This window comes from Strix aluco, chromosome 4, assembly GCF_031877795.1.
Source record: "Strix aluco isolate bStrAlu1 chromosome 4, bStrAlu1.hap1, whole genome shotgun sequence".
NCBI classification, from domain to species: Eukaryota; Metazoa; Chordata; class Aves; order Strigiformes; family Strigidae; genus Strix; species Strix aluco.
This window is the reverse complement of record NC_133934.1, coordinates 112,688,807-112,701,941: the sequence shown is the minus strand read 5'-3', so window position 1 is coordinate 112,701,941 and position 13,135 is coordinate 112,688,807. Positions and strand designations below refer to the sequence as shown.

The 13,135-nt window shown below is 35.4% G+C and overlaps 1 protein-coding gene across 1 annotated transcript in view; it reads left to right on the top strand.

Annotated features, from left to right (window-relative positions):
* The first annotated feature begins 5,449 nt into the window (after positions 1-5,449).
* EFCAB11 (EF-hand calcium binding domain 11) overlaps positions 5,450-13,135 on the top strand; it is a 56,737-nt gene continuing 49,051 nt past the window's right edge. Inside the window, exons 1-3 of the mRNA XM_074821305.1 lie at positions 5,450-5,567; positions 8,879-8,980; positions 10,346-10,436. Of these exons, the coding sequence (XP_074677406.1) occupies positions 5,450-5,567; positions 8,879-8,980; positions 10,346-10,436 (311 nt within the window). The remainder of the gene's footprint in view (positions 5,568-8,878; positions 8,981-10,345; positions 10,437-13,135) is intronic.

The window sequence follows — 13,135 nt, the reverse complement described above, 5'->3', positions numbered from 1 at the left end:
AGAAGAGAATGGGAGGGAAACAGGTGTAAAATTCATCAAAGGAAGAGCATGGACTACATCAAAGCTTGCTCTATCGACCAAAATAAACTGTCTTAGCGTTTGGTTCTCATTACTCTAATTTATTACAGGCTTGTGACTGCAGTTAACAAAAAATGTTAGTGTCATATATCAGCATGCAATAAAATCGGCAAGCTACACCTAGAAAAACAATGAAATTTCAACTCGTTTGTGTAATTTTATGAGTATTTTCCTACAGAGTTGCATGTAATGCTTCTTCCTGAAATAATCTGTGGATACACTCTTCAGTACTATGCGATTAAATGTTTTATTATCAACCCTTGCTGATGATCTTCTGTGGGAAAATCTCTTAGGAAAAGTTGCATGGTTTTGTATGTTGTGTGCATAATCTGTTGCCTAAGTATAGACTCTGGAAACAGTATGTGTTTTCTAAAAGTACTTCGGAAAATTTGATGGCTTCTGACTATGCTTGCGTTCCAGCCTCTCATAATTCCTCTCTGTATAATGACTTAGCTGAGAATTAATGATGCCCAATGTTTTTTCAAGAAAAAAATTCAAGATCTTGCAGAAACAAATTTAGTGTAATTTGCTTTCTAGAAGTCTGTACCATATATTCTAAGTTTACAAAAAGACTTTTCATAATAAGCACTCAAAACATAGAAGTAGGAAAAATTGAAATGAATGCAGTCCATTTTCAGCTACTGTAACAGAGTAGATGAACAGAGTTCTGACAAATGCAACTAATCTTCAATAGTTGTTTTCAACAGCATAGTTTATTCAGCAAGTGCCTATTTTATTTTTCCCATAACAGTTACTCAAAGTAAAAAATATTAGGTCAGGTTTATTGTTTTTTAATGCAAATCACTTGGTTTCTATAGATTTTTGAAGCGTGTGATGAAGATAACAAAGGCTATTGAAACAGAGAGGATTTTAAAGTTGCTGTAGTAACGTTGTTTGGTTATAAACTTTCAAAGGTATTTCTTTTTCATTTATGTTCTGAAGACTCAGCTTATATAGATGTCTCACTATTGAGACTCTGTGTACTGACTGGTACACACTAATTGGAGTGGATTACTGTAGGTTTGGTAAACAGAAATACCTACAGATTCTTAGTCATTTTGTTATGTGGGGGTATTTATTTCAAAAGAAAATAATCAAACCCCTGCCTTTCCTGCTGCAGACTGTGATGGGCGGAAGGATGCATTGTATTTCATAAGTGCACAAGATGTGTGAAATAAGTGACTTACTGAGCTTGTTATTGATCAGTTATTGGTTTTATTAGTGGGACACTCCACTTCTTTACTCAGTGGTTTCAGTAGATGTGAAACTACAGCATGTCCTAAAAATAAACATGTATTCTCAAAAATCTAGCTATTTTTGGTTTCAAGTAGCAGTTGGGCATTTTTAGTTTTGACTAATATAATTCTGTAGCTGTTCAAAAATCTTAACAAAAGAAAGTTTATTGGGAGAAATCCTGCGTTGTACTCACAGGCAGATACATGACAAATTGTATGGCTTAATGTAGTTCTGTGTTTCTATTCTAGTACGCAAGTGGTCTCAAAAAGAGTATGGAGAACACACATGTAGGATTTCAGAATAAATACACCTGTGTCTGTGAGTCTGTCTTTCTCAAGGCATGTTGATACAAGCTTGACCAATATACTATAAAGTATATTTAGCGTAGAAATGATGATTCATCTTTCTTCTCTGGTTCGAGCAATCTTCTTCCCCAAGGACCACTTGTGACTATTTTTTTTTACTTAAATACATATTTTAGGAAAGTAGTCTTAACAAGGTGATAAACAAAATTTCGTCTATGATCACTTAAAGTAAAAAAACCAGAAGTATTTTATTAAACTGTGAATGCAGTCATCTCTGATACATTTCAGCTGTGGGTAAACATTTTCTCAATGAACTAGGGCCAGATCTGAAAATAATTTAGACTTCTAAAGTGAGTCTTAACTGCTAAATTATGAGTCCGAAGATGCTCAGCTTCCCCTTATCTATCTTCTCCTATCTTTTCTTTTACCTTTATGTAAAAATTAGCTGTTCTGTTAAATTCCCTGAATGTTTCTTCCAGTAGGAGTACTCAAAACATGCTCAAGGCATTCAAACAAGAGCAGGTTCTGTGTATAAGTCACTGATGGCTCCTTCTTGGAAAGAGAATAGAAGTGGAGGACTCTCGGGAAGAAAGGAGGTGCAGGTTTAGTTATTTCTTTCTGAAAAGGTGCCAAGTCACACCTGCTGGGTCTCTAGGCAGTGCCGTGACCACCTGGCTGTAGACCATTTTGTCTGTGCAGCTGCACAAAAATTAATTAAAAACGTTTGTTCCAGGACTGATTCTGTCATCTAGTGGTTTTGCTAGCTGCTTAAGTGGGCCCAGTTCTAGCAACTGTTGCTCTTTACCCAGTGACTGCTCATTGTGAAGTACTAAAAGATCCCTGGGTAGACAGATACTTTTCTTTGTGCCTTTGCTAACATGCATTATCTATGGTTTATGGCACAGCCACACCTTTTGCTTTTGTTGATGGTTATGCCTTGTAAGTGTTCCTTTCAACATTCTGATAGTACTTAATTTAGTTCTGAGAAACACAACTTTCTCTGTGCACCAAACACAGAAGTTACAATACTAAAAGTTGAGTGTTAGGATCCAGTTCTTGGACATGTTATCGTGCATTTTGCTTTGTTGTCAAAATGATTAAAATCATTTAGTAACAGCCCTTGTATTTCTTTGGAAGTCACGAAGAACAGCTCTGGCAAGGAGAATACTTTTCCAAGAAATAGGGAATGGTATGCACGCTACCTCTTAAGGTGAAACTGTTTCCTCAACTACACTGCATACTAACATAACTTTTCAGTAGAAATGGCAGTTACTTAGCATCATCAACTGCAATCAAGCAACTGCATTTTTAGTAAATTGTTGCTGCATCTTTTTTTTTGGTCGTTTTCATTTATTCTATAAATTAAAAGTAATACTAACTTTACCCACTAGATGTCATTAACGAACTCTTCACTGGACAAGGTGGGCCCTAGGAATTTAAATCACATTCCTACTCGCTTTTTCAAAATTCGTTATGGCAATTCTATATTATTTTTAATAAAATATTTTTGTGTGGCTATTAAGAGAGATTCTGAACTTACTACTGTTTAAAATTAAGCCTTCTGAAACAAATAACTGGGAAACATGAAAAGAGATATTAACCAGATTGTTGGACTGATATATGTGTATATTTGATATTAGCATATAAAAACCATAATTTCTGGGAACTAGCAGCATTGTGGGAATCATGTTTTTGAGACACGCTTTTTTTCTCTGAAGGCTTGGTTCAGTGATCCTCTTTTCCCCCAAATTATTTGCATCGATCTAAAATGCTCTCATAATTCAACAAAAATGTTCAGCTACCTAACTGCACATTCAGGTGTTAAGTATTTCAAATGAAAAGGGTATGCAGGAATACTAGTAGTCATGAAAATAGGTTGTTTCCACAGCTGAAGTTTCATTCCTGGTAGTGTTACATTTAGATCTAATTAAAAGCACTCTCTATACTGTGCCTTGGAGGCCAGGCCCCCCAAAATGTCCAGTGTTTTCCCTGACCCAACTCTGTACCTTCACATCAGGACACTGACGGTCAGCATCTGCTGCTGAACAAGATGCCAATAGCAGGGCACCCTGACACCCAGAGTACGCAAGGGCAGTCTGAGCTCAGGGCTGCTTACAACTTCCAGCTGCTCTTCTGGCACATCTTACCAAAGCTTTCTAAAAGCGACTCCTTAGTCTATTTGTATGCCTGTCACAGTCTATGTGAAAAGTGTTGCAGGCCAAACGGAATGTACAGTCTTAGGTTAACTAGTCACTGCATGTTTGGCTTGTCCGTTCTGCAGAATGGAGTACACTTAGGTTGCACTAGAAGCTGCTAACATGTCATCTCCTCTCATGTGAGTTGTCTCAGTGCTGCAACTGTCGTCCCCAAATCTGTGTCTTTCACCTGGTGTGCAATGAGCTGAAAAACACAGAGAGTCGAGATATATGTTTAATCCATATCTGCACAGAGATGGGTGCTAGGTGGTAATTCCACAAAGGCAGCACACCGCACACAGGGAAGTGATGTATTTATACACTTCAAACTACACAAATAGGTGTTTAATGTGATGACCGATTAGTTTCTTATCATTTTGTTCCTCACTGGTTAACAACCTGCCTCATCTCAATTTTATTATTCTGTGCAAACTTGAAGGGTGGGGGTCTTATCTGAGTAGGGGACTTTTTCTCATCAAGAGGTATGGTTTTCACATTATAATGAGCTAAATTAATCTAAAGGACACAACTTGGGCAGTCTTTATGGTATCTCTGAGCACATGACCAAGGGAGGTTTCCTTGTTCCTGAATTCAAGGTTCTGTCCTTTTATCTCTTCATTTTGCAAGGCTCTACTATGTTTGAGCCTATTATCCCCTCCCAAGGCCTTGTCCTGTGCAATGTTTCTTTTTGTTTTAATCTTTAATCTTTCATCACAACTATGTGCAGTCTTGTATTCTAATAACATAGACGCGAAAGTTTGGACTCTGCACACTCAGTCATGCTAAAAGGCTGTATAAATATAGCCCAAAGTGGACCTCTGTGCTTTCTTGGATATACACTCCCTTTCTGTTCAGTACATTGTTCAAAGATCTTTTCCAGTGATCTCCTGGTCACCTCCTAATTCAGTTCTGAAAAGTCAATTTTCTTTTTTGTTTTCATCATGTTACTTAGCTTTTTATTTTGTACTATTAATGAATATTGGTAACAAACTAATATTAGTGAGTATTAGTGAATCTTGGTAAAACACTAATCAACATGTAAGTATGAATCCTGTGTTCCTATCAGATAAAATTGTGAGGTAAGATCCTATTGAAAGACAATAAAGGAGATACATAGTACATAAAATGAGACAGTAGTGGGTTGGTTTCAGGATAATTGTAGAAGCTGGATGATGCAAAGAGATTTTTTAATTTCCTACAATTTTTTTTATTCTCTACCTTTTTATTAAAGTTTTTATGTTAGACAGGTTTACCAAATGAATTTTGATCAAGCTAGGTTTCAGGAAATAGTTGGTCTCCAATTGAAACAGAAAGTTCTTTCCTTGTTTAAAGGAAATGACAAATTTGAGGGCTGATGCTCCAAAAGTTAATTTTGAATATTACAGTTCCTTTGTGCGTAGTTGAACTCCAATCTGTATAAAGTTAAGCATGTTTGTTTAAGCTTACTTAGTTTAAGATTAGAATATTGATTAGAATTCTATTAGGACTACATATATACTTAGTTTACTGGATGAAAAAGAGGTGGGGTTTTTTTAATTAGAATAAAATACTTTCTTATGCCCCAGATGTTACTGTTGTGTAATATCTATTATTATGAGATCAGTATTTAGTGAAATCACATACTATTGATATAAAATGGAAATTGTACAGGAGTTCAGATTTATCAGTTCTGTAGAAAACCATTGTGGCATATATTCTGTGTTCCAAGTGGAGGTGGGTTCAGTAATGTCTTCTGTGAGACCACAAAATTCAGGTACTATGCAAACACCTACCAGGCCATGATTTCTACTCCTTTTTCATTCATAAATTTAAAAAATCTCAATCTTAGACTCTCAAGAGTTTTGAAGAACCCAGTGAAGACTAATGATAATGTATGCAGCTGATAATAAGATTCAACAAGGCTATGTGCCAGGTCCTGCACTTGGGTCACAACAACCCCATGCAACCCTACAGACCTGGGGAAGAGTGCCTGGAAAGCTGCCTGGCAGAAAAGACCCTGGGGGGTGTTGGTCGACAGCCGGCTCAGTACAAGCCAGCAGTGTGTCCAGGTGGCCAAGAAGGCCAATAGCATCCTGGCTTGTATCAGGAATAGTGTGGCCAGAAGGACTAGGGAAGTGATTGTCTCCCTGGCACTGGTGAGGCCGCACCTCGATTACTGTGTGCAGTTTTGGGCCCCTCACTGCAAAAAGGACATTGAATTACTCGAGTGTGTCCAAAGAAGGGCAACGAAGCTGGTGCAGGGTCTGGAGCACATGTTGTACAAGGAGCGGCTGAGGGAACTGGTGTTGTTTAGTCTGGAGAAAAGGAGGCTGAGGGGAGACCTTATCACTCTCTAACAACTACTTGAAAGGAGGCTGTAGCAAGGTGGGTGTTGGTCTCTTCTCCCAGGAAACCCAGCAAATGAGTGAAAGGACAAGAGGAAATGGCCTCAAGTTACACCAGGGGAGGTTTAGACTGGATATTAGGAAAAATTCCTCCACTGAGAAAGGACTGTCAAGCATTGGAACAAGCTGCCCAGGGAAGTGATTGAGTCACCATCCCTGGAGGTATTTAGAAGAGGTGCAGATGTGGCACTTAGGGACATAACTTAGTGGTGGACTTGGCAGTGTCAGGTTAATGGTTGGACTCAATGATCTTAAAGGTCTTCTCCAACCTGAATGATTCTATTATTTTACTCTATGATTCTATAAATGAGCTGACCACAGCTATTAAAGGGGATCATATTATTTCATTAAGTTTTGTGGTATTTTTAGTGCTTGTATGTTACATTTCGCTTGAACTTATTCTTGCTTCTCAAAGAGGCATTTCTTAATAACATTATATAGATTAGTGATAGAGAAAAGTAATTAGTAAATTTTGGTGTTCAAATTGGTAAGTGATGAAAAAGATTCTATCAATTTTTTTATACTGTTCCACTGTTTACTTGGGTAAATACTGCAGTCTTATACTACAGTTCAATAAATATCTCCTTTGGTAACAAGCCTTTCATTTATATAGTTCTGCTTGTTTTTTTCTTGTCCTTGACCTTATCAATTATGCCAATACATTTGTGGGGTCATGTGGCAAGTCTTATTGAAGAACTGATTCATATGAAAAATGAAGTGGCAAAAAATTGTGATTGCTTTTATCAATAAGTTCCCTCATCCCTTTCGCCACATGGCCCCACAAGTGTTTGTATCAATACATTCAAAGGGCATTGTGGAGGCTGGTTCTGTTTATTCTAGCATTGATGCCAAAACCCGTGTTCATTAAACCACACCACAACAAATACAAAATAAAGATTTTACTCAGATCTCTTTTCAAGAGAACAACCACATATGAATACCTGAACCAAAAATAGTGAACTAAGTTATAAAGATAGATTATGGATTTGATAATACCTAATTGGCTTGAATATTTTTTTAAGATGACCTTTTTGTGTGTTGAGGTAGCTTTACAACCTGTTCTAGTAGCACATAAATTGCCAACTCTCAAGATCAATGAATAGGTGGCACTCTATTATAGGAGTCATTCTCTAAATGGAAAATCATATACTATAATTTTCTGGGTTTGTATGTTAGTCTGAAAGAGAAAAAATAAATGGATAGAAAGCTTATGTTGCTTTTTATGGTTTAACTTCCATAGTTATCCAATTGAATAATCCGATTTAAACATAAAGAGTTTAGATTTAGATTACATATAAGGAAGAAATTCTTTACGTGAGGGTGGTGAGACACTGGAACAGGTTGCCCAGAGAAGCTGAGGATGCCCCCAGCCTGGAAGTGTTCAAGGCCAGGTTGGACGGGGCTTTGAGCAACCTGGTCTAGTGGAAGGTGTCCCTGCCCATGGCAGGGGGGTTGAAACTGGATGATCTTTAAGGTCCCTTCCAACCCAAACCAATCTATGATTCTGTGAATGGAAAGCTGTTCAAGCAGACAAGTTCAGTACGTTTAGGTAACCTCTGTTAAAGAAATTGTGCATGTACAGAACCTAGCAGTTGAAAGCAGCAAGCCTTTGTAATCCTGGAAACTGAGACTGTAACAGTTGTTAATAGATTTTTCAAGAAGAAATAAGGAAAAAACCACTGGAAATCTGTAAACTTGGAGTTTAAGATTTGTATTGAGACAGCAGGTGGAGCTGAAGGAGTTGTGCTTTTGAACCACTGCATAAAGAATAGGATATGAATGAATCAAAAGAAAAAGAAGTGCAGAGCTTTTGTTATATTATTTGATAAAGAAAAATTCCTGCAGGATACAGTCATGTTGCCTTCTAAAGAAAACTAAATTGTTTAAAATGAGCAGAAAGCATATATTAGAAAGTTATGAGAAAAGAATATTTGTCTGTGTTTAAATATTCAACTGAAGTGGGAATTTTTGCGAAAAAAATATCTATCTGCAGAATTTTTATATCAAGATTTCTGCATGTTTCATGGGGAGGCCTGAAGTTTTGGGGGTCAGATTTTTGTTTCTTAATTTTTACGTTTTACTTTGATTTTAGAAGAAATGGTCAACTAAGAACTTAAAAACTAGGTTTGCATTTCAATTTCCTTCATTTTCAGTTCATTAAAAGGATAAGATAAATGTACAAGTAAAGACTTCCATATAGTATACATGAGGAATAACCAATCCAGTTTTACATTCAATTTTATTATGAATTTCATGGGAATCTAAATCTGAGGTTATGGATTATTTCAGAGTTCTCTCACTGCTGGGAATGATGCCAGATAGATTGTTTGTACAGCATGGACCTTTATTCATGGCATGCAAGTGCTATTGACTTAGAAAAGCCCATGTTTCTCTCCAGTGCAAAGAAACATGAGATGGCAGGTAACAAGAAGAAAAAAGTGGAAGTAAACAGAAGCATTATATTCAAGTATAGAAAAGATGTGAGAAAATTTAAGCAGTGTTGATATGTTTGCATGATTATCATCTGACTTTGAAGGCTGTTATTACAGTTTTATTTTTATATTTATTTATATAATTAAAATTAGTAAATAATTAATAGACTACAGTCATATATATTTTTAAGGAGAAAAAAACCTGACTTTTTTTTGCAGGGAGATTATTTGTTTTTGCATTTTTCTAGGTGTATTATTTGAGAAGTGTTTATATCTTATGAGTGCAAAGAAGGCTGCACAGTTATACAGTAATGAAACAAGGAAAATATTTACAGCTTTTGATGTGCAAGGTAAGTTTTTTCTCCTAAATATTTGGAGTATTAATTTAATTCTGAAACAATTAAGCAAAACAGAACACCTGGAGGAAATAAAAAGAAGTTAAGATGAGGTGTTCTGGATGCTTCAAAGTTAAGTACAACAGTACCAGACTAACAAAGGTCTCGATGGTGTTACTAAAAATAAAGCCAGGGTCCCTAGGCTACGGCGTTCTAGATGGTAGCTCTGTATTGTCTGCTGTACTATGAGCTCCTCCAGCTGTTAAAAGAAATCTCTAGCCATTCACCCTACTACTTGCTGTCACTGCCTCTCGTTATTTCTCTGTTACTCATACTCATGTATATCCACTCATTTATGCCACATATTTTACGGATTTCTGTCCCTGGTGATGGCTATAGATATTTTTTACTTCTCATGGTAGGCCAAGAAAGGGAAACCAAATCAACAAGAATTTTTTCTTGTTCTTGTTGGGAAGTAGATGTGGTGATTCTTTTTTGTTCCTGCTAGACAGCAGAGGATCTCCCATCACCAAACTGAAAAAACGAAAGCTTCATCAGGAGCCTATGAACTGATGGGCATTCAGATGATTCTTTGCCTTTTTCTTCCTGACCTGGGATAGGACTACGGTCCTTGAAAAAAGGGAAAGTGAAACATATGGGAGATCAGATGTTGGGATTATCAGACAAGCATCCACTCAGCTTTTTGCCATGAACTAAAAGTAGCTTTTGAAGTGTTATTTTTAGTGAGTTATTTCAAAGAACTTAACTGTTTCAAGCACTGTGCTTTCGTTTGTCTTGCTATTTGCTGCACACAATCTGCAATAGCCCTGTTTGAGATGCTTTATTTTCCAGTTGGATCGGGAAATTAATTCATAACCCAAGTGATTGATCAGTTGATATTATTCTGATATAATATATTCATGACCTTAAGTCTGCAGCAGCATTAAACTGAAGGAGAAATTTTTTATGAAAGAACATTTTTGAAATACAATGCTCAGTGTAACAAAGATGTCAATGAAAATGATAGATTTGAAATGTAATTTTGCATATTTTAGAGTCTATATTTTCAAAGTTTTACAAATCTGAAATTTTCAATTCAAAATGACTACTTTTAAAATTAAAACTTAAATAAGAGTTGTAGAAGTAGGCACAGTAACAGGGTTCACGGTGGCAAAAAGGAATTGTCAGTATAAAATCTTTCTTAGGCTCTTCATCTATATAATGTAGCTATCCTAAAATGTTTTGTGAATAACTTAAAAAGTGTATCATCATTTCAGAAATGTGAATTGATTGGCTCACATGCAAACATAATTGTACTAAGTAGTTTAAAAAACCCCTTAATTTATATTATTTTTCTCTTGCATAATCTTGATTTAAAAGATAGAAGATTTTTGACTTTTGAAGACTTCAAGAGAGCCTTCAATTCTGTTTCTCCAAAGTTATCTGAAAAAATCAGAGTTGAAGTCTTCAGGTAAGATTAACAAAGAGATCGTTATTCCTGGATAGCAGGCTTTTTGTTGCATATATTTCAGTTAATTGAAATTATTAGATTCTATCATGCAGCTGAAGATACAAGCTTCAGCACACTACTGTTTCAGTGCCTTTAATGATAAATATTATCAATATAGATAGTATATGTAAATAATAATTAATATATTACTATACAATGAATAGACATTGTAGAAATAGAAATACTAAAAGTAACTATAATTAAAATATTAAATATTATCTGATACAGAAAGTAATTTGTTGCCTGTACTGTTTCTTAAGAAGCCTAAAATTATTTACTTTTACATTTTCCTCTTATGATCAGGAAATCGACATTCAAGAGCTGTATCTTGAAAAATTCAGTTAAACTGTAGTGCATATTGCAAGGCAGTAGTCGTGAGGTTTCTTGCGAGATTGGCTTAGAAGTGAAAGGGTAAAATTTTAAGTGTAATTTGCAGATCATAAAAACTTGATCTTACCTGTGGAGTTGCCAGTAAATATTATTTTAAAAGTGTTTTTGAAAACATTGCATTTCAAAGTGTAAAACTTTCTTTTTGGATGTGAATGATTTGACTGGATGTAGCTGAGTCATTGAGGGAAGTCCTTCACTTCGGAAGACATGGCATCAGATACCCTGCTGAGCACCATCCTTAAAATGTGGTGTTGGATTTTGGATTGTTTTTCTTTTTTGCAGTTATCTGGAGTCATGGCAGACTCCAAGCATTATAACAGAACAGGAATTGGTCTGTACATCTTTCAAGCAGCTGCCATGCAATAACAAAATCAAAGTGTAGAGTGGCTAATGTCTTAGATGATGCTCTTGTGTTTTTGCACTAAAGATGCAATATATTTGGGGGAGAGTAATTAATTTAAGAATGCCTGTAAAGTTATGTGTTATATTTTTCTTAATGTCCAAGTGATTTTACTATCACTGTTGGTATATTTTCAAGAAATTAATAGGAGAATGTGGGTAGAATAACTTGAGGTGTTATCCTTTTAAAATATTTTATTTTAAGGACTACTATGAAGGGCCTAACGTCCAATTTTTATGTCCAGTGATTAAAATGTTTTTCTTGAATATTAATGCTTCCTAGGTCAGAAAAGCATATGTAGTTGCTGTTCATATTGTTTTATTTTGCATTTTTACATATATTTTTTCATTATCTTTCTAATTTGAAAAATTGTCAGGCAAGTTCAGATTTAGCTTTACATTGTAAAATAGTTCTGAAAACTTTTGGCCCCTCTTTCTGTCAATGAACTCCCTAATTTCAAACTTAAATTATAATCATGATGAAGGAAAGTTCAACCAAATGTTATGGTATACTATGCATCTAGTAAAGAAGACATGTCACAGGCAACACTAGCTCTAATGCTAGCATATTAGTCTATAAATATCACAGTCCGGCAAATGAGACTTGTAATTGCATTTTTATGAATGAGGTATGGAACCTGAAGAGAAACATAGAAAAATTTCATTTTTCAGGAAGTTTAGATATTTCTTTGCCTACTCTTGAAATAAATTGCACAGTAGAATTGTGTAATACAGATTTGTTTTACAACTGAACAGGCCAAATCTGCATGGAACTCCTCAGAATTGTAATTTGAAATCAAAGTCCTAAATCCTCTTTTAGGTGCACATCGTTTTTGGGTATTTCTTTTAGCTCTTGTTATATATGTTGAACTTTATGTAGGGAAACAGAGCTAAGACTTTTGTCCTAAATTGAACTGTACAATTGGATTAAAACCATATGACAAGAAAGCCTGAGGAAATATTTTGGACATAGCTATTTGTCAGAAGCTTCAATGTATTTGTGACACAAAATCTGTATTACAATGTATTGCTAAAACAAATAGTATATAATTTCATATTTGCAGATATATTTCTTCCCTCTTTTTAGTACAGAGATCAAAATTAAGTTTGGGGACTGAACATAGTTTTAAAATATTTCTTTTGTGTAAAGTAAAATAATTTACAATGCATATACATGTAAGATATTTAGAATCTTTAGGTCTGATGACTCTGATCAAGTGTGAGTTCCAAAACTACGTCTATATTAGCAATTAATACAGCACATAGAGATCAGGTCTGTAGACCAAGAAGTTTATGCTGGGGACCCAATATCTGTATGACATGCATTGAGGGAGTTACTTGGACTAATTCTAATCTGGTCAACAGACTGAATGATCACTAGAAATTGGAGTGCTTTGGGTGCATGCCAGGAGCACATCTTCCAGTTTAATTTCATCTGGAAGGAATGCAGTTTGTATACTGTGACCACTGTGATGTTACCCATAGTACAATCAGTGGGAGAGACTGGGAGATTCAACTAAAAAGAGCATTCCAAATCTTAAGTAAAACATAGTGATATATTAAGACAAGGGGAAAAAAAAGCTCAACTGATATATTTCAGAGCTTTATGAAATTGTTATCTGAAAAGGGTTTTTTATGTTTATTTATAACATTTTTACTTTGGTAGAAATGCTATCTCCAAACCACGTCAAGTACTGGTGGGTTCCTTTAATTTGGAAGGTTGCATGTATATATTCATGTATATATTTTCTTATACTTTAAATGTAGTAAAATGATACAGAATAAGGTAGGTCTGGTTAGTGTCACAAAGGCTAAAAGGAAAGGGAAGGGAAGAAAAAAGAAGGGAAGTAGGAAAAATAGTTAAAGGCACA